The following is a 20228-nucleotide window of genomic DNA, read 5'->3' on the forward strand; positions in this document are numbered from 1 at the left end:
CTTAAACCTACCGACTTGTAAAAGGGAATGTAGAATTCTTTAGATTTGGTAAGAATATAACATCATCAGGTGTTAAAGGTGCTGGTGGGGTTTCATCGAAGTAAACATGCATAAGATCAAATCCTTCATTTCCGAGAACGTCAGTGGCTTTGACCCAGACGTTTAAGCCATCTCCATCACGTCTAGAAATATTGAACGTTACAGTTTCTGTTAAGTCATCAATGGGTCGCCAGCTTGACGGAGTTTGATTTCCTTGGTTTGCATGAGCAAACTGGTATTCAAATTTGACGATTCCGTGAATATTCAGTATTGGCTTCAGTGTTCTTTCACCGTTATTGTCATCTAATTTAGGAAGTACACGTTTTTGAAACTTTTTATCATGATCGAAATTTTTATATTCAGACACAGGTATCAAAAGTTTTTCATTCTCGTGTAATACGTTTCTGAAGTGTCCTTTCCAGGATATCGATATATTATTCTTTAAATTATTTTGCCATTGATAATTTGTCTCTTCTACGGCACTTGTTGAAATCATTGGAAAAGCTGCTTCTTTTGTGATTGATGACGTATTGTCGTACAGGACAAGAGTTCTTGCATATTCTGAGTTATTCGCTCTGTCTACGATGTTCAGTATGAAAGAGTACATCCCTGGCTGTTTGGGGGTATAAGTAAAGGTTCTTTCTGATTTGTCTAAAGTAAAGGTCTGTGTAGGGCTCCAAGGATCTGGTTCTGTTAAATTTGGGTTTATATTCTGGTTCGGTTGCAGTAAGAATTCTTGAATTGTGTATTTTCCAATTCCAGAAAGAACATCAGTCCAGCCGTCCCATGAGAATTGAATCGGTTTCTAGTACATCAACAATAAAATACGTTTAACATGTTTTCGCCTGTATATGTTTACATGTGTAAGTAAGGCATATGGAATTTCAATATATGGAGAAGTACATATGTAAAATTTCATTTAAATAATTTATTGTAAATATAAAATACATGGTTACTGTCTTGAAATATAAGCGATATTTGGGCGAGGGTAAGAAAACGTGATAGAGGGCTCGGCAAGCCTCGCCCTCTTACGTTTTCGACCCGAGCCCAAATATCGCTCATATTTCAAGACAGTTATCATGTATTTTGTTTATCCTGCAACATATTCTTTACATTTGAACGTCCAAAACTAGCTATTTTCGACAGATTTAGGCACATCTCTGCAGTTGAAACTATGACGCCATGGCGTAAACATTGCAATATACATGACGTCACAATGCCTTTAGAACGTCGGAACACATGCACGAGGCAGGCTTTATTAGGGCAGTGACCGGATAAAGCTTTGGTTTATTAGGTTACATTTATTAGGTCAATGCAAGGGGTAGTTGCAGGATTGATTGATTGATTGTATATTGTTTAACGTCCCTCTGGAGAATTTTTCACTCATATGGAGACGCCACCACTTGCCGGTGGAGAGCTGCAAATTTTGTCCTATAATCGGCACTCAGGGCCATTGAGCAGGGAGGGATCTTTTTCGTGCCAGCACCTACTGCGACACGGGACCTCGGTTTATACAGTCTCATCCGAAGGACCGGCCTCCACGTCCCACAGTGGGATTCGAACCCACGACGTAAGGATTGACTCCTTACCTCGCGATTCTAGAGCAGACGTTCTAACCACTGCGCCACACGGGTAGTTGCAGGATAATAAAGATATATATACACATGAGTAAAATCATTTTTATAATAAATCGATTTTTTCAGTTGTGTTTAAAAGAAGGATAATCAAACGGTTACCGAACTATGTAAGTAAATTCCAAAAAAAGAAATATACATGTATATTACCTTGGTAATATCTTTGTTAACAGTGAATGCTTTGGAGGAACATCCAGTCTCTAAGATACAGTGATAAGGGTTTCTAAAGTCAAAGCGATACATCATTGATTTACTAGAATTGCGGCCAATAAAGGGATCTTTAAATGATGTTGTTAATGATGTTGTTGACGATGTATTCAGTTTCCGATATCCTCCACTTTGGGCAATAACGGTTATTGTTAAACTACAAAATAATAATAAATAATTTAGAAATATTTTTAAATTCTGTGTGAGTAATGGTGGTTAAATCACACAGTTATATATCACATAAGTATGATTCATGAAGCGCGTTGAATATATGCAACTGTTGCCGAGATATTGAACGGAAAGTAAATGAAGACTGAATGATGGAAAAGGTACCAGCAACACTATTAATATACGCCTCGGACATTTAATGACCAGGGGCGGATCCAGCCATTTTGAAGGGGGGGGGGGTTCCAGGCTTGTGTCCCTCTAACCCCCCTGATCCCCCCATACACATTGTCAAGCAAATATTCATACACACGTATGGAAAGATCTTAAGTTGTGGTAAATAATAAATTTGTTTACGTCCCTTTTTCTTTGAAAAGGTACTCCCAGTCCGAATAAAAAAAAAACAAACAAACAGGTTTCAAAAACTACTGTAGCCTTGAAATTGAATGGATTTGCAGCATTTCCGAAGAGTACATATATACCCAACACGGCCAAAGATAGCGGAAGTATCAAATTAAATCTCACATGTAACGTATCATATATAAGATATATAAAAATAAGTAGACTATTTTCTTCCATTCTCTCATTTAATAAAGGTAATAATAAAGGTGAATTGAGGAAACTAAATGTGTGAGAAACTATCTATTCAATACATAAGTTAGACGTACAAATATCTATTCTCGGAAAACGTTTTATCCTCTCTCTCTTTCTCTCTCTCTCTTACCACTTGGCAGAAAATAAAAGGGGAGTTCCAACCCCAGGAACCCCCACTCTGGATCCGCCAATGATGACGGGGGTATAAAATTTAAAATACTAAAATTAAAATAGTCGACAGGAGTTTGTGACTTTGTGTGAGAACTACAAAAGAGAACTTTAATTTGATACCATATGTAACTTAATACAGTGACTTCAGTATACATGCCAAGTTTCGGGAAAACCTACCGATCAGGTATTCAGCTATTTTTAATGAACCGTCTCAAAAATACAGGGACATTTGCTATAAGATTATACAAGAAAGTGGCCATTTTGAAATACATTATATGCGAAACACACATAAATATGCCGTCGTCATCTAAAAATTTATTCAATTTCCATGCTTTTATGGAATACTACAAAACATGACAGATACAAATGATTAAAACAAAAATTATATAAATGATTGAGAGAATATGAAATTTCTATTGTTTAAATTTCAAGTGCTTATTTTTAAAATTAATTGTTTTGAAAAGTTTTTATGAATGTTTGAGGATCTTTAGTTTATCATAACGTCAAAACGCACACTTTCAGATGTCAATCTACCTATCAGCTTAAAAACCTTTAAAAATATCAGTTATATAGAATTTTAATTAAGTATTTCAACCCGTAATTTGTTAATCATGTGAAAGAGGTGTTTTAAAACAGTAAAAATGTTTCCTGTTACTAGGATGCGCGAAGAAATGCGCAATGGAAACCCCAGTCGGCCCCCTTAAGTTATAACCTGATTTTCCGTATAACTTTGATTTCTTTTTTTTATACAATACATAAGAAATGCTATTTATGTTTGAGTTTTAATGTGAAGATATTTAATATCTCTGATAGTAAACAAGTAATTCGTTGTGTGATTGAACTTTACAGAGAAGTTTATTGTCGAGACAAAATATAATATTTTGATTAATATTAAATTGTCGAATTTTAAATGTCGGCAAAGACGCATAATCACTCTTGGTTTAATAATTACACGTTTCTTTTTTAAGACTGAACACTCGACTGAGTTTACACAGATCTAAGACTAACAAATAATAAAAATTCAACGTTACTAAACTTAATGTTTCCACTAAACATCTAGAATTAACACACTGTAGAAACATTGGAGTTCAAGTATATATACTTATCGCCGTCCTCCAGAAGTCGGTCAAAGTCAAAGTGAGTAACGTTGCAGGAATATACTGATGTGTTTGGATTCATCGAGCCTGGCTGATTAGGGCATGGATAAGTCGTACTATTTAAGCTGACATATGCTTTACTTGATGCGTCTAAAAAGATAGTTACAATTAAAACAAGAGGCCCATGGGCCACATCGCTCACCTGAGCACTAAGGGTAGGAAAGAGTAGAAAATGGCTTTTTATTGTAAAGTTTAAATCCAAAAGTAGTCCCATGACCAATCATGGATTTGCTATTTTTTAGAAAATGATTTTTAAAGAATTTTCCTATATATATCTTTAAAAACTTTGGTCGGCCATTTTGGCCCCGCCCTACCCCTGGGGGTCATGATTTGAACAAATTTGAATCTACACTACTTGAGCATGCTTCCATATAAATATGATGAATTATGGCTTTGTCATTCTTGAGAAGAAGATTATTAAAGAATTTTCCTATATATTTCTATGTAAAACTTTGGTCGGCCATTTTGGCCCCGCCCTACCCCTGGGGGTCATGATTTGAACAAACTTGAATCTAAACTACCTGAGCATGCTTCCGTATAAATATGATGAATTATGGTTTTGTCATTCTTGAGAAGAAGATTATTAAAGAATTTTCCTATATATTTCTATGTAAAACTTTGGTCGGCCATTTTGGTCCCGCCCTACCCCCGGGGGTCATGATTTGAACAAACTTGAATCTACACTACCTGAACATGCTTCCATATATATATGATGAATTATGGCTTTGTCATTCTTGAGAAGAAGATTTTTAAAGAATTTTCCTATATATTTCTGTGTAAAACTTTGGTCAGCAATTTTGGCCCCGCCCTACCCCCGGGGGTCATGATTTGAACAAACTTGAATCTACACTACCTGAACATGCTTCCATATAAATATGATGAATTATGGCTTTGTCATTCTTGAGAAGAAGATGTTTAAAGAATTTTCCTATATATTTCTATGTAAAACTTTGGTCGGCCATTTTTGAACAAACTTGAATCTACACTACCTGAGGATGTTTCCCCATAAGTTTCATCTTTCCTGGCACAGTGGTTCTTGAGAAGAAGATTTTTAAAATATTCCACTAAATTTTCATTAATTCCCAATTATTTCCCCTTGAATGAGGGCGTGGCCCTTCATTTGAACAAACTTGAATCCCCTTCACCCAAGGATACTTTGTGGCAAGTTTGGTTGAAATTGGCCCAGCGGTTCTTGAGAAGAAGTCGAAAATGTGAAAAGTTTACAGACAGACAGACAGACGGACGGACAGACGGACACCGGACAAAATGTGATCAGAAAAGCTCACTTTAGCCTTCGGCTCAGGTGAGCTAAAAACTCGTTTTTCGACAAAAATACATCAGAAGAATTATAAAACTTACTTCGAGCCACTTTAGTAAGATCTAACTGCAGCCATCCACCGACGATTCCAAACTCAAACTCGTCTACATACTCTGGTTGGGTTGTAATTTCAGGTGGAGTGTAAATTGCCATAAAATCTGCATTTATATAATTATAGTCCTTCTGGCTTAACCAAAGCATGTCGACCTCCGTAGAATTAGGCTCAGAGGAGTCCGTCATAAATCGATACATCTCTCGCTTTTTGCCTGTTCTCTCTATATTGGCGAGGAATGCCGAACATTTAGTAATTATTGCTGTATTATCAGCTTCAACTGAAATTAAAAAAGTCGTTAAATGTCTTTTATTATTTGAAATTATTTTTTTTCTCTGTTTAGTGACCATTCATCTACCAAAAACCTATCTAAGGATCACACAAAAATGACGCCATTTCCACGATTTAATCGCATCAAGCTGTTTTTCTAGATTTACTAATATTGAGTAAAATTAAGACAATAAATGCTTATAATACATCTATCTAATATTGATATCTGAACAGCCGCAAATGCACTTGAATGCTTATGTAAACTGACTAAACGGCGATTACAGCTCACCAGTATCCCACCATATTCATCTTCTTTGTCATTTCGAGTTCAGATCCAGGTGGTACGATTTCTTGGTTTGTGATATTTGACTTTATCAAGTCTCGCATCTATATGATGACTGATTGGCATGATTCGAGGAGGTTCAAGAATAACTCAAGTGAGAGTTTGAACAAACTTAGATGTGTACTACCGTACAAATACAACAAATCATGGCCTTGCTGCTCTTAAGATGAGGATCTTCGAAAGCTTGTTCGGAGCTTGTGGCCCCGCCCTACTCCGGAGGTCATGATTTGCACAAATTGAATGTACACTACCTGATGATGGTTCCATATAAATATTATCAACCATGGTCGAAAATTTAAAAAGGTTACCGACGGACAGACAAACAATATTTGATAAAAAAAATTCTCTTGAGCTTTCAGTTCAGGTGAGCTAAAAAAAAGCGTAAATTTGCTACATGTTAAAGGACAAGATAGGGTAACGGCCGAATTTGGCCCCTTATTTGATGTAAAACCAGAACTTTGATAAAATTGTGATAGTTTGTAGTTAAGAAGTTAAATTGGTGCTTACTTTAAAACAACCACTAATTAAGATTCAAAGCTTACATGGAAGCCACTAGAGGATGCAGAAGTAGGACATTTTCCAGAATTTTCTCAATGTTGGTGGAATTTCATCATATTTGAGATACTTTTCTCTTCGGAAAACATAGAGCACACGCTTGCCTATCTGAGATTTTTACACATAAACTGCATCTGATACTAGTGTACAAAATATATAAATTTGGTAGATAGGCAAGCTTGTGCTCTATGTTTTCCGAAACAAAATGTGCTGTAAAATCGATGAAAATTTGCATAAAAATGAGAAAAATCGAAAATTGACCTATTTCCTGACCTCTCTGTGACCTCTGTATATTCTAAATCTTAGAACCAATACTCATTTTGTGGCAGGGGTGACAACAGCTTTTTATGGATAAACTTTGGATCATTCTGAAAGACACCCAAAATCGGGGGCCAAATAGGAACCTTACCCTATCTTGTCCTTTCATTAAGGGAAAATGTATAAATGATTGATATGAATGTGTTAAATTTGAACCGGTGGTTTCAGATATAGTGTATATTGGCGATTTAATCAAAATTCAATACCAAGACATGTAGGCTCCCAAGTAATATAAGTGACAAAAGGTGTTCCTAATTTTTGACAAAATATGGCAAAATCATGGCGTAACGAAATCAGAGCAAATCGACAAAACTGATTTTAATTTTTTTATGAACTTTATAAGAAATGGGTCAAACAGATTTCCCAGATTATCTTTAATTCTTTTATTGAGACGGGTTGATTAAGGAATAATTATTAGAGATTGCAAATGTGCCTATTAGATTGTCGGTTATACTTGAGAAGAAATACCACTTTAACGAGCTTCATGTGTAAAGTAAGGGTAATCAAGTTCAAGGAATACTTTAACAACTGATACGGTGATTTTAAATATGTAGAAGACTTTGATTTTTTTAACATGTTTAGTTGCATCTCAAAAGTTAAAAATGTAGGAAAATCGCGAAGTCAGGACAAAATACTGTTTAATTAAAGCTTATCTAGTTGATTATAACAATTGGTGTTGCCGATCGCATCAGTGATGCCGATCGCAGGTTTACATTTGTGCTATATGGTCTCATCCGAAGGACTGATCTCCGCGTCCAACAGTTGAATTCGAACCCGCGATGTAAGGACCACGTCCTTACTTCGCGACTCAAGAGCAAATGCTCTTACCAGAAGACAAAGCAACACTTTACTCCGTCAGGTGTATATATACATATAGCTTTATTTCTATTTCAATAAAAGTATGATTTAAAATTTTGAAAATCGGTAAAAATAAACTGAAACTCACATGATTTACATCTTTGGAGTCCATTTTGTCCTGTGAAACCTGATGTGCACTGACAATGTTCTAAATCACTGCATTCTCCAGGGAAACAGGGATCATGGTGAGCACATAGTGCTGCAATGTAGTCAGATATGATAAAAATATTAGCAATATTAAAATGCTCTTTGTTTGAAAATTACTGATGCAGCAATGCATAAGCCGATTTAGCGGTAGGTGTTTCCTAAGTAATGAACAACGATCAAATGAATCAATATATGGTTTTTAAAGAATTAAAGGAGAGAACACTTAGAGGATTTTAATATAATTTCATTTACATAAATTATAAAACTTCCAATTTTTTATTAAAGGTACTTGGACACAGATTTGAAGTTAATATTTTCTGTATAATATCCCGAATCATATATTATAATAGCATATCACTAAAATTAATTAAAAATCTTATTTCATTTAAAAGTTATTAAAACTTTTTTGGATTAAGGATTAAGAATAAAGTTAGAATTTGTGAAAGTGCAAGGATGTGTCAATCAAACCCTCCAAAAAATAAAGTTTTAATAACTTTTAAATGAAATAAGATTTTTAATTAATTTTTGTGTGAAATGCTATTAGAATATAAAAGTCGTAATATTATATATATAGAGAAAATATTAACTTAAAATCTGTGTCTAAGTACCTTTCATTGTGTATACAGTTTGAACTAAGAACAAGAGTCCCAAGGGCCTTGAATCGTCTTCTCATATATTGTACAACCAATCACTTTTCTGTATAATATCCCGAATCATATATTATAATAGCATATCACTAAAATTAATTAAAAATCTTATTTCATTTAAAAGTTATTAAAACTTTTTTTGGATTAAGGATTAAGAATAAAGTTAGAATTTGTGAAAGTGCAAGGATGTGTCAATCAAACCCTCCAAAAAATAAAGTTTTAATAACTTTTAAATGAAATAAGATTTTTAATTAATTTTTGTGTGAAATGCTATTAGAATATAAAAGTCGTAATATTATAGAGAAAATATTAACTTAAAATCTGTGTCTAAGTACCTTTCATTGTGTATACAGTTTGAACTAAGAACAAGAGTCCCAAGGGCCTTGAATCGTCTTCTCATATATTGTACAACCAATCACTTTTATTTGAATTCTCTATATATCTAGTATATTTTGATATCGTCTTGATATTCCAAAAGTAGGTCATTTAATTATGATACATTTTGGTTAACACACTCTGAGAACCCAAGATGAATTAACTGACAATTTAGAGACAAAGTGTGATACTTGTACTTCAGAGTCCCTTTTATCTACAATACTTAGTATAGCCATGAGGTTTTTAAAGTAGATGAAAGTGACTTACGAGGGGTGTTAAAAAAATTCGCGAACTATCTCTATATTGACGAAACCACAATGAAATTTCGCAAACATAGTCATACACATTTTCTATACACGATTCTTTTTCACAAGTTTTACAGAGTTATCGCGCTTTGTCACACGGCGGCGTTGTCGTCGGCCGCCATTACGGTGCTGATAATTGTGATAAGAGTGTAAGTAAGCACTACAAATAAATGGGTGACAAATACATTGTTTTCTTTGTTTTCCAAAGTCGGACATGCTGAGATACAACTGCAAAAAATATGTTAGTATAGTTAATAAATTTCAAGAGAAGATATACACGTGTGTGTTTTTTAAATCAAGTTTTCAATTTCATTTTATTAGTTAACCTCCCGTAGGTATCCGAAACTTTTTTATTTGACGTTTAGTATATAATTTTATACACCATGTGCTGGTTTACTAAATAAAAATAATTATCAATAACAAATAAATTGAAACAAATTAAAAAAAAATATTTCGTGTTAACCATTTAAAAAAAATATGTCAGTCGAGAAAATCTATTCTAGACGACCGTCGTGTTATTTATCCAATTTTACCTTGCGGATATTAATTTATTTAATACTCTATAAAGTGATATACTAAAAAATAGATACTTTCTATTCTTCTTTATCTGATTTTAATTACAATTTCCATTGACGTATATACAATCATGTATACGAACAGCCCGCATGCCGAGAAAATCATTTTACGCCCCCCCCCCTTTTCAAAACATGACTTAGTTTCATATATTACATTTATAACATCTGAGTAGGAAAAATTTAAACAAAATCCTCATATTATTTTAGAGTGTGCTGTAATATTAAACACGATCATCGTTTTTATGAAATGATTGCACACATGTTGGTTGTGTGAAATCATTAAGGAAAGAAAAAAATCTTTTTAAAAAATGGAAAGATAAGCGTTGCGTGAGCATGAAACTGACTTGCATGCTGAGATATATACACTGTAATACACATGTATAAATAACTTAAAACTTCAACCGCATTTAACTCAAATCCAGTACACATGAAGCTGTATAAAAAAAACTACAAAAAAAAAGAAAAACGGAGAAAATTGGAGTAATTTTAAAATCAGTTCTGGATTTATCGTTATACTGGTATAATACAGGCGTCGATAGCAATTTAACCTGAAATGGAAAGGATATCAAGGCAGGGGAAGGTGATACATTAAATAAATCAATGATCCGCTTGATCAACATGATCAACCTGTAATAATATTGAAACCATGCACATGTATCCCTAAAAAATTAAGTCAAAAAATATTCACAATGACAGATGTAGATGTGTCTGGCCTGGAAGAGATTTTGTCGTCATTAATAAATTTAATTTAAAGCCCTTGGCACGCAGAATTTTTTTAAATGTGAAAAAAAATACGAGAAGGGGTAAGTTAAAAGAGGAGGATCAATCGTCAACTCTATCGCCCCTCTTTAAAACATCCTAGATATCCACGAGAACCTATGGATAATGAATAACTGATTTAACACGTACAGCTTATAACCTGAACTAGAAAAATAATCATCGCAGAAATGAAAACAGGAATTTTAAAAAGTTCCAGTCGTACATTTGTTTGTATTTGTATGCTCATATTTATTTTCCAAAATGGCTTTACTACGCACCTGTTATAATTTTACTCGAGACCCCCCCCCCCCCCCCCTCTCACTGTGTAAAAGATATAATATTCTTACATTTTTTAAGTTTTTACCTTTTAATCTTGCAACATGTAAAATTTATTTCAAAGAAAACCCGGCTTAATATTTATTAAACCGCTGAAATACGGATGAAATATAACCAACTCTGCATTTAAAACAATAACAATCAATCGTTCATTATTTATTTTAAAACATATCATTACACGAACAATGAAGAAAAAAATAAGACCAAATCAAAGAATGAATCAGTTAACTTTTACTTCATATGAACGCGTGTTTGTATTTAAGTATATTACGCCAAAAAATTGATGAATAACGGAGAAAAGTTACTGCATTGAGTATGACCGAATTATGACGTTATCAGCACCTTCATGGCGTCAAGTCACGTGATCCAAACATGGCGGCGCCCATAAATAAGGTCAGAGAATAGAGTATAACAAGTAGAGCTTTTTTTAAAAAGCTTCCCGTCTTTAGCAACAATCTTAAACTGTAAACTGATCTACACCTATCAGGCCGTATAATTCTTTTGAATTTCTTGATTTTGTATTTCTACATTAGCTTTTTACAGGCATTAGCCCTACCACGGTTGTCGCTCGGTCATCTCCGTAAACTTTGACTCGCCGAGAGCTTTCGGCAAACCTCGGCTGATTCCATTTCCTTCTTCAAACAAGAAAGGGGAAAAGAATAATAACAAATTGTAAAGCCTGCAAGCAATAAAAATCAAATTTTATTTATAATGAAGTTAAAGAGATCTTTTTATTTTTTGCTATACAAAAAATCATGTTATTAGGAATTAATTACTGCTGATTTTGTTGTTCGTTTTGTCATTTTTTTTTAAGATTGAAAATCTTGCAAAATTGTTAAGTCGTACGAAAATTAGATCATCAAAAAGTTATCTCCCTTGCCTTGAACAGCATTTCAACCAATGAAATAATTGAAAATTTTCTCATCATGCATTTTCTACCAATCACAAAAGAGAGGAAGTGCATAGTCCGAAGACTGTAAAAAACTTCAACTATACAATACCGTCTTCCAAGGAAGACGGTAAATAGCATATGTAATGGAACTTTTTTCCGTGTTTGTGACGTCACAATGTGTAAATGACGTCATAAAGTAGATCACTTGTAACAAAAAATGGTTGACTTAGTCGTATTTGAGAAACGAACGGCTGTAAAGTAAAACGTATATCTTGGAAACTCCTTTGTAGAAGTTTATAATAATTTGTATACGGTTTTTGAAGACAAAAGGCTTGTCAGCAGTTTTGTCTTTAAGTGGATTGATTGTTTAAGTGAAGGAAGGTAGATGTTTAAAAATGACGTCTGTTCTGTTGCCCAGTGAAAGCAAACTGGGTGAGAGACGTGTCCTTTATTAAGCAATTTGATATGAAAGATCCCAACTTACAGTTAGAAAAGTAAACAAATATCTTTACAATAATATGATTATCAAAACCATAAAATATCGTTTACTTTAGACTTTAAACATATCAGATATGATAAAGTGAAGGCACCCATACTTTAGCCACATGAAATAAACGACGCTCAAAAGACAGAGAACTTGGGTTTTGATGATCACCATGCTCATTCTGCAAAAGGATATCATTATCCACCCATACTATTATCAAGATTAAGTCATTTCTAACAAATGGACTTTTTTTGTTGGAAAAAATAACTTGCATGGTAAGAAATATAAGAGTCGGAAAAAAATTTCAAGCCTCTGTGACAGAACGCCAAGGAGCATGTCACGTGACCGCCTATATCACGTGATCCGCGCATGGGCAGAATGGTTGCAGGTGCGCATTAAAATCGGAGAGGACTACTGTGAAACATTTTCAACACTGAAACACTTTATCATTTCTCTTTTGGAAGTTATTCAATTAGTTCGCGAACTTTTTGCTCACCCCTCGTACTTCTGGTATACATAGTATTACTCCAAGACTCAAAATCTCTCAACTGACAAAGTTTGATGAATTTGAGAATCTCATTAGATACTGCTTTTTAGCCGGGCTTATTGCTCAAAGAGCAATTGCCGGCTTATGTGATCCTGTTCAAGGCAGGATGTTGACCCCATAGTCGCCATTTTAAAGTTACGTGCAAAAATATAGTTCTTACTCTCAACCGCTTTTGAGATAATACAAACGCTTAATAAAGCAACAAAAATAAAACGAAGTTTTATCTATATAAAATAAACATTAGTAGTAATGACTTTGAAACTTCATAAGTCAAAGAACATAGTTCATTAGCGTAAGGATTTTTGATAATCAGTGTTACCGTAGTTCTCTACACATACGAGGTAAAGCAGGAGAGGGAACCAGACTGGCCTGTTTGTTTACATTCAGCTGCGGTACCAGATTAATTCTGATTCTGACAAAATCGGACCGTGGTATTAAGATTGAAAAATTCACTGTCAGTGTCTTATCATTTATATTGATATTTTTAAAATAATTTTTTAATCAGAATATAATCGTGATTCATGTAAGAAATCCACTCTACTCTGTAAATGAGCCCGGCTCTTTGTACTTCTGAGTACTTTGATTAGTTAACGTTCCCGTAAAACCCAAATGCATCAAGTGACAAAGTTAGATGATTCCAATCCAATTAGTGCATCCTATATATATGCATGTATTTTAAAAAGTAGGTCACAGTGATCACAATCACAAATGTTCCATATCCAGTCAATTTGTTTGAGTCTGAGTGAACTTAAGGGATTGATTGATTTAATTTATATTGTTTAACGCCAAGTCGGCAATATTTCAGCCATATTTCGGCGGTGAATGAAAGAAATTATGCAGCGAACAAAGACGTTAAAAAGAGAGACTAGTTTTTACCTAGACCTAGAAACTTTGTTCAAGGTCACTGCACATTCACTGACCAAAGGCACTCTGTGTGTGAAGTATGGGCAACATTGGACTAATAGGAGAAATATGTTCCGAAAAAGGATTTATTTTCACATAATTCTGTTATCGTCTTAACCTTTGACTTAGAAACATGGTTCAAGGGCACTGCACACCCTTTACCCAAAGGCACTCTGTGAGTGAAGTATCAGCCTAATTGGACCAAGGGGAGAGAAGATATGCTCCGAACAAGGATTTTTCATATAACTTTGCTATGACCTTAACCTTTGACCTAAAAACATGATTCAAGGTTACTGCACAGCCTTTACTCAAATGCACTCTGTGAATATGGGCCAGATTAGGCCAAGGAAAGTTAAAATATGCTCAAGACAAGAACTTAAACAGGAAGGCTATTTCTGACCTTGACATGACCTTGAAACTTTGCTCAAGGACACTGCACACCCTTTACCCAAAAGGCACTCTGTGGGTGATGTATGAGCCAGGTTGGGCCAAGGAGAGGAAAGATATGATCCGGACAAGGACTTTTCATATAATTCTGCCATGACCTTGACATTTGATCCAGATACATGGTTCAAGGTCAATGCAAACTGGTTACGAAAAGGCACTCTGTGTTGAAGTATGAGCCAGACTGGGCCAAGGAGAGAGAAGACATGAACCGGAAAGGGTTTTTCATATAATTCTGCTTTGACCTTTGACCAAGAAACATGGTTTAAGGTCACTGCACACCAGTTACCCAAATGCACTCTGTGGTTGAAGTTTGGGCCAAGGAGAGAGGAGACATGATCCGGACAAGGATTTTTCATATAATTCTGCTATATCCTTGACCTTTGACCTAGAAACATGGTTCAAGGTCACTGCACAACAGTTTCCCAGAGGCGCTCTGTGGCTGTAGTTTTAGCCAGATTGGTCTGAGGAGAAAGAAGATATGATCCGGACAAGGATTTTTCATATAATTCTGCTATGACCTTGACCTTTGATCTAGAAACAAGGTTCAAGGTCACTGCAGAACGGTTACCCAAATGGCACTCTTTGGGTGAAGTATGAGCCAGATTTGGCCAATGAGAGAGAAGATATTCTCCGGACAAGAGATTTCGGACGGACAGACGGACGAACAAACTGATCGCTATAGGGCGCCCGCCGAGCGGGGCCCTAATAACTCTAATTCAATTAGTATTGAATCACTTACACCTAGCCATTAAAATTCAGAAGTCGGTCAAGATGACCCTACTTTTTAGTTAACATTCTCCAATGATCTAAAATGTATCAACTGATAAAGTTGGCTGATTCTTGGCACGTAAATACATGAAATATAAAAAGACCAAAAATGATTCAATAAATTTCAATGATTCAATTTTTTTAAACAACTAGTACTTTTGGTTTTATTTACCTGAATATATCCCCTTATTTGAGGATCACAACCCTAGTTGTATTAACGGTAAAGGATACCAGGAGGCAAATTTGACAATCATTGCCAAAAGGGATCTTAATTTATAGTCCATGTTCTAAAAAGTCTACACACACAACACAATGGTCAAAGCATACGCCTAAGGCTTAGAAGAGCTAGAAATACTTGAAATCTCAAAAAACATAATAATCATCCTGTATCTTGAACATTATATGTACATACGGGTTTGACATATATTTCCTTTGTATGTTTCTGGACAGGAACACTTGTCGGGAGCTACACAAATGCCTTTGTTCAAACAATTTGGAGAACAGACAGCTGGAAAAAAAACACGATTAAATTAAGTTTCAGAAAGAAAAAAAAACAGTTACTAGGTTCGTAAAACTGGCAAGGTTGTGCAAATTATACATTTAATGATGTCGACGACCCTTTTCTCTTAATTGATTTTTCCTCTATCAGTCTAGTTTAAGGTCATCTGAATCACTCAGCTGACCTGGTGCTATCTCTTGCCGTATGTCGTCAGTTAACAATTGAAGATTTTTAGCTTCTTCCACTCAACCAATTTTGGTTTAAAGAATCCTTGCGTGAACGGGAAAAAAATAATGTATTTCATGTTCCCTGCCCTCTGGAGCCCCAGGGATGGGGCTAAAAACCCAAATTTGATGCAATCTTTAAAATTCTTTTTCTTTACTCCTGGACATCAAGCAGTTAAACTGTTTCTTGGTTGTAATCAGCATGGAGCACCCTTATTATACAAATCGACATTTACCTTTACATCTCTCGTCTCCCTAATCTTTTTCAGCATATAAAACAAGTATTTTTCTCTATTGTTGCCAGCTACTGAGAGTATCTGGCTCAAACTAGATCACATGATCAAGTATAAAAAGTGTTATAGAGTGGGTGTTTCTATTTTAAGAAAAAAAGACCCAAAATTGTTTTCTAAAATATCATGATTTTATTGAAAAATTTAACCAATGATGTATATTTTATTAGATAAATTAAAAAGACGATGTTCATTAAACGTTTAAGAATTCATTGATGTTTTTAAAGCGGTTTTGATTTTATGGCGCTAGTCCATGAACTTTCCCAACAACCCTCGTGTTTTATATGAATGCATACTGAAATAAGTATTCACGCAAGGTTACAAAACCCGCGAATATTTTTTGATGCGAATAATTAATTGGTGAACAGTATTAAAACATTTTCCATTCATGGAAATAAAAAAAAATATAAAGAACCTGTTACTTTTTGGGGGTCTACAAGAACTTTTTCTTTTGTGTTTTGTTGATTTCTAATTTTGGGCATTTCATACCCAGAGTATCATTTGCATTCGAAATAAAGCTTATGATGGATTATCCTCACTGGGACAGTATTTTCAGTTCATCCATGCACACACACTCACAACCACACCTTCGTCCATCCACAATTGAAATAAAGAATTAATTTACATATCAAAAGTTGATAATACCGGCCGGTGCATGCTGTACAAGATTGAAATTCAATATATACAACTATATTATGCGAACATATTTGCTTGAAATGAGTAAATAGAATATTTCAAGTGTTCTTACGTGTTCCGCAAGTTTGTCCTCTATACCTAGTATTAGAACAGTCACAAGTGTGAGACGAGGTACATCTACCACCATTAATACACGGTGGACTACAAAGAGCTAAAAAAAATAAGTTATATTGTAAATTTTATTTCATGGATATCCACATAATTATTAATACAAGAAACCGAAAGAAAGGGTAACAATAACGCCGTTGTTATTCATGTTATTAGCAACCTATTTTTGAATTCATATGTAGAAGACTTTGACCAGAATCCTATATTTGAAAAGAAGAAAACACTTGTTTCAGCTCGACATTTAGATGTAACGATGACGTATTAATCAATGAACAGTGGTTATTTCCATTCATATCACAGGCACTTGTTTTGAAATAAATTTTTAACCCATCGTATAATAATAAGACAAGGTATCTTAGTTTCATAATAAGCCCAGAAATTCTTAGCAAATACTTACGTTGCTTACAGAGAGGTCCTGCTTGATTGCTTGGACACTGACAAGTGTTGGGACTAACGCAGGTTCCCCCATTTTGACAACCTGGACTACATACAGCTATAAATTAAAGATTTCCTGCTGAATTAGTTTAATTCATATGGTTTTAGAAACCAAAAGTCTCTGTCGACACTGTAGCTCTACTGGTTTGTACTTATAATAAATAAAGGAAGAGAAAAGAAGCCATTGCCATTAGACCAAATCTGTAGGAGGAATAGCTTTTTAAAGGAATATCACAGAAATTTCTATTTTTAGTAACCATGGCAACACCGTTCATCGAAATCAAAAACCGGTGCAATAAATTATGTGTCATAGTGTAGTCTACTAGTCTGAATAAATTTATTGAAATCAGACCAAATCTGTAGAAGGAGTAGGGTTTTTAAAGGAATTTCTATTTTTAGTGACCATGACAACATCATTCTTCGAAATCAGAAACCGATGCACTAAATTTTGTATTTTAGTGTAGTCTGCTTGTGTGCCAAGTCAGACCAAAACTGTAAGAGTAGCATTTAGAAAAAATTGTTATAGACAGACGGACAGCTATACAGACAGACGAACGGACGACGGACACCTTACTATCGCATAAGCTCTTCTGTAAAAACCGTTAAATTGTTTCAACGTTTACGAGAAATAAAGATTGTCAGAGACCTTCAAATCAAGGGAATCTCTTCATGCTACAAAAAAGACATATTATACTTAAGCTGATAATTTTCGTTGCTTTTGGGAACGGGGTCGTTTTGGAGTATGTATATAATCTTGTATATCTGAAGAAAACATACTGTATGGACTATGGTATAATATGCTTTGTCATTCATTTTACATTGAAGTGGGGGAAAACATAAAAATTAAGGTTTCGAAGTTTAAATGCCATACATATACACAAGATACATGAGGGAGGTGTATACCTGGATCCACTGATGATTCAGAATGTCATCCCTCAATTTTTTTATTATGATTTTATAACGTTTTTATTATATAAATTACGATACCAACAAATAAACATGTCAAAAAACTAACATAAACTACGATAACAACTAGAGGTACTGTGATCAATGAACTCACTAAATGATACCCCCGCCTTCCATATGATTATTATGACAAAGTTCATGTTTTGCTGTGGCCGAGAAACCCAATACATCTGTCGGATCAAAAAGTAAAATAGGAGGTGCACAATGGCAATATGTAATAAAGATTCTGTGAACGTTTCATTAAATTACACTCAGTGGTATAAGAGGAGTTGCGAATAAGAGATAGGTACCCCAAAGCATACAGATAAACGGACAGACAGACGGACATACCGATTATCGTATACCCTTCCACTTTTCAAGCGTCCTTGGCGCATGATACACTGTACCAGCTGTGATATTTCCTTAGGTGTTCACAGATTTGTATAATTTTTTGTAAATTAACATTTTTGAGATCGATTACTGTTCGTTATCTTCGCCTTTTTCATTAGAGATATTAGAATTTTGGCAAACTTAGAAATAATCTTTTAAATATCTCAAATCAGTTTTGATCTAATAGTGCGGTAATAAAATTCATCTTACGTTGTGAGCAGCGTGATCCTGTATATCCCTGGTAACAACTACATGTGTTAGGTCTACTACAATAGCCATGCTGACAATTGGGATAACAGATTGCTGTTTATTTAAAAGAAAAATATACATTAAATTAATATTATTCAAAACTTACAAACAGTGTACTAGAAATTTGAAGGAGAAATAAGTATTTAATCATACGTGTTTGACAAGAGTTTCCTGTATACCCCGAATTCAAAGGACATCTACACACGTTAGGGGCTACACACACTCCTTGATTTTGACAACTACAAATTGATAGAAAACCAAGAGATACATTTCATTGAGAAACACACAGAGAAAGTTAAAATACATATTGGCCTCATGACAAGCCATCTGTTAGCATTTTACACGTGTAAATCTTCACATAGCATAAATGTACAATATTAAATTGATAATCTTGTTCGCATTTAAAATTATACATTTATTGACGGAGTTTGGGGGTAAAAATGCGTGTTTTGTTGGATTTAAGAAACACACTAACCGCTAAAGCAAAGTTTGTTTCGAGGTGTCGACAAAGCGCATTTTGTCTGAGAACACTGTCAAAAAATGTTTTGTTATACCTTTTACTTCTTTTACTTTTTTTTATTTTGACATATGGTGTAAATTTGGTTTCCCCGCACTGCGGTTTAAATTAGGTAAATTCCGTAAAATTCTGTCGAACTTCAAGAAATGCATTTCAGATATAACTGACTCTTTTCTCACTCTGACATAAGTGGTCCAACATCTCGTCGACATAAAGTGCAGGTCCAACATTTCACTCTGAGATCAAACCAACTTATGACCGCTCAGTGAATTTTTGGAAACGTTAACATTTTTAGTATAGAACAAAATATATGTAATTTTTTAAGGTATAACAATACATTACATGTATTTACATTTTGCTGAAATTTTTAAGAATGACCTATTTCAGTTCGTATATAAGTAAATTCAGAAACAAAAGGCTTCAACTCTGTTTACCATACATGTAACTTAAAGCTGACATGAATTCCTAAAAACGCAACATGTTCATCTATGTACGACTTGTTTCATACCAACTTTAGCCGTATTCCGCCATATTTCTTTCAGAGACCTTGTATCATTGTAACGATATATACCCAAATGCGCTCGTTACACTTGAATGATTTTTTGGTTTGGGTATCGACTTGTGCACATCTCCGATGGTAACCGTAAAGCATATGAGAACACATGAGGAGATCAAGACATTTCAAAACCACAATAAACAACACAATAATCATATTTCTGAATAATTATTGATTTGAATCAAATGAAAAAAATGCAAGTTTGGTGAGAAATTTAGATGCACGAGTACGTATTTTTACAGTGCGCCAATTTATGCAGAATAAACTTGAAATAAAAAGCAGTAAAATCTGCAAACACCATTTGAAATTATATCATTTGAATGGAACAAAACAACCAACGTCTTTGATTTGCAGCCCCTATGCAATCGATGCATATCGAGAAAACGCCTCGAACGCTGTAAACGTACCCATACCTGGTAATAAGGTTACTGCATCGGTTCGAAGATGTGCACA

The 20228-nt window shown here is 34.5% G+C and overlaps 1 protein-coding gene across 1 annotated transcript in view; it reads right to left on the minus strand.

The window, feature by feature from the left end:
• LOC134238092 (uncharacterized) overlaps positions 1-18948 on the minus strand; it is a 381131-nt gene extending 362183 nt beyond the window's left edge. Inside the window, exons 1-10 of the mRNA XM_062720218.1 lie at positions 18856-18948; positions 18664-18756; positions 17081-17176; positions 16628-16726; positions 15279-15374; positions 7770-7880; positions 5327-5617; positions 3913-4057; positions 1824-2037; positions 12-844 (exon numbers count right to left, since the gene is read on the minus strand). Coding sequence (XP_062576202.1) covers positions 12-844; positions 1824-2037; positions 3913-4057; positions 5327-5537 — 1403 coding nt within the window. The 5' untranslated portion in view covers positions 5538-5617; positions 7770-7880; positions 15279-15374; ... (2 more) ...; positions 18664-18756; positions 18856-18948. The remainder of the gene's footprint in view (positions 1-11; positions 845-1823; positions 2038-3912; positions 4058-5326; positions 5618-7769; positions 7881-15278; positions 15375-16627; positions 16727-17080; positions 17177-18663; positions 18757-18855) is intronic.
• Positions 18949-20228: the final 1280 nt, after the last annotated feature.

The sequence above is a fragment of the Saccostrea cucullata genome, unplaced genomic scaffold, assembly GCF_032062105.1.
Source record: "Saccostrea cucullata isolate Sc308-1 unplaced genomic scaffold, CSIRO_AGI_Scuc_v1 ctg568, whole genome shotgun sequence".
NCBI lineage: Eukaryota > Metazoa > Mollusca > Bivalvia > Ostreida > Ostreidae > Saccostrea > Saccostrea cuccullata.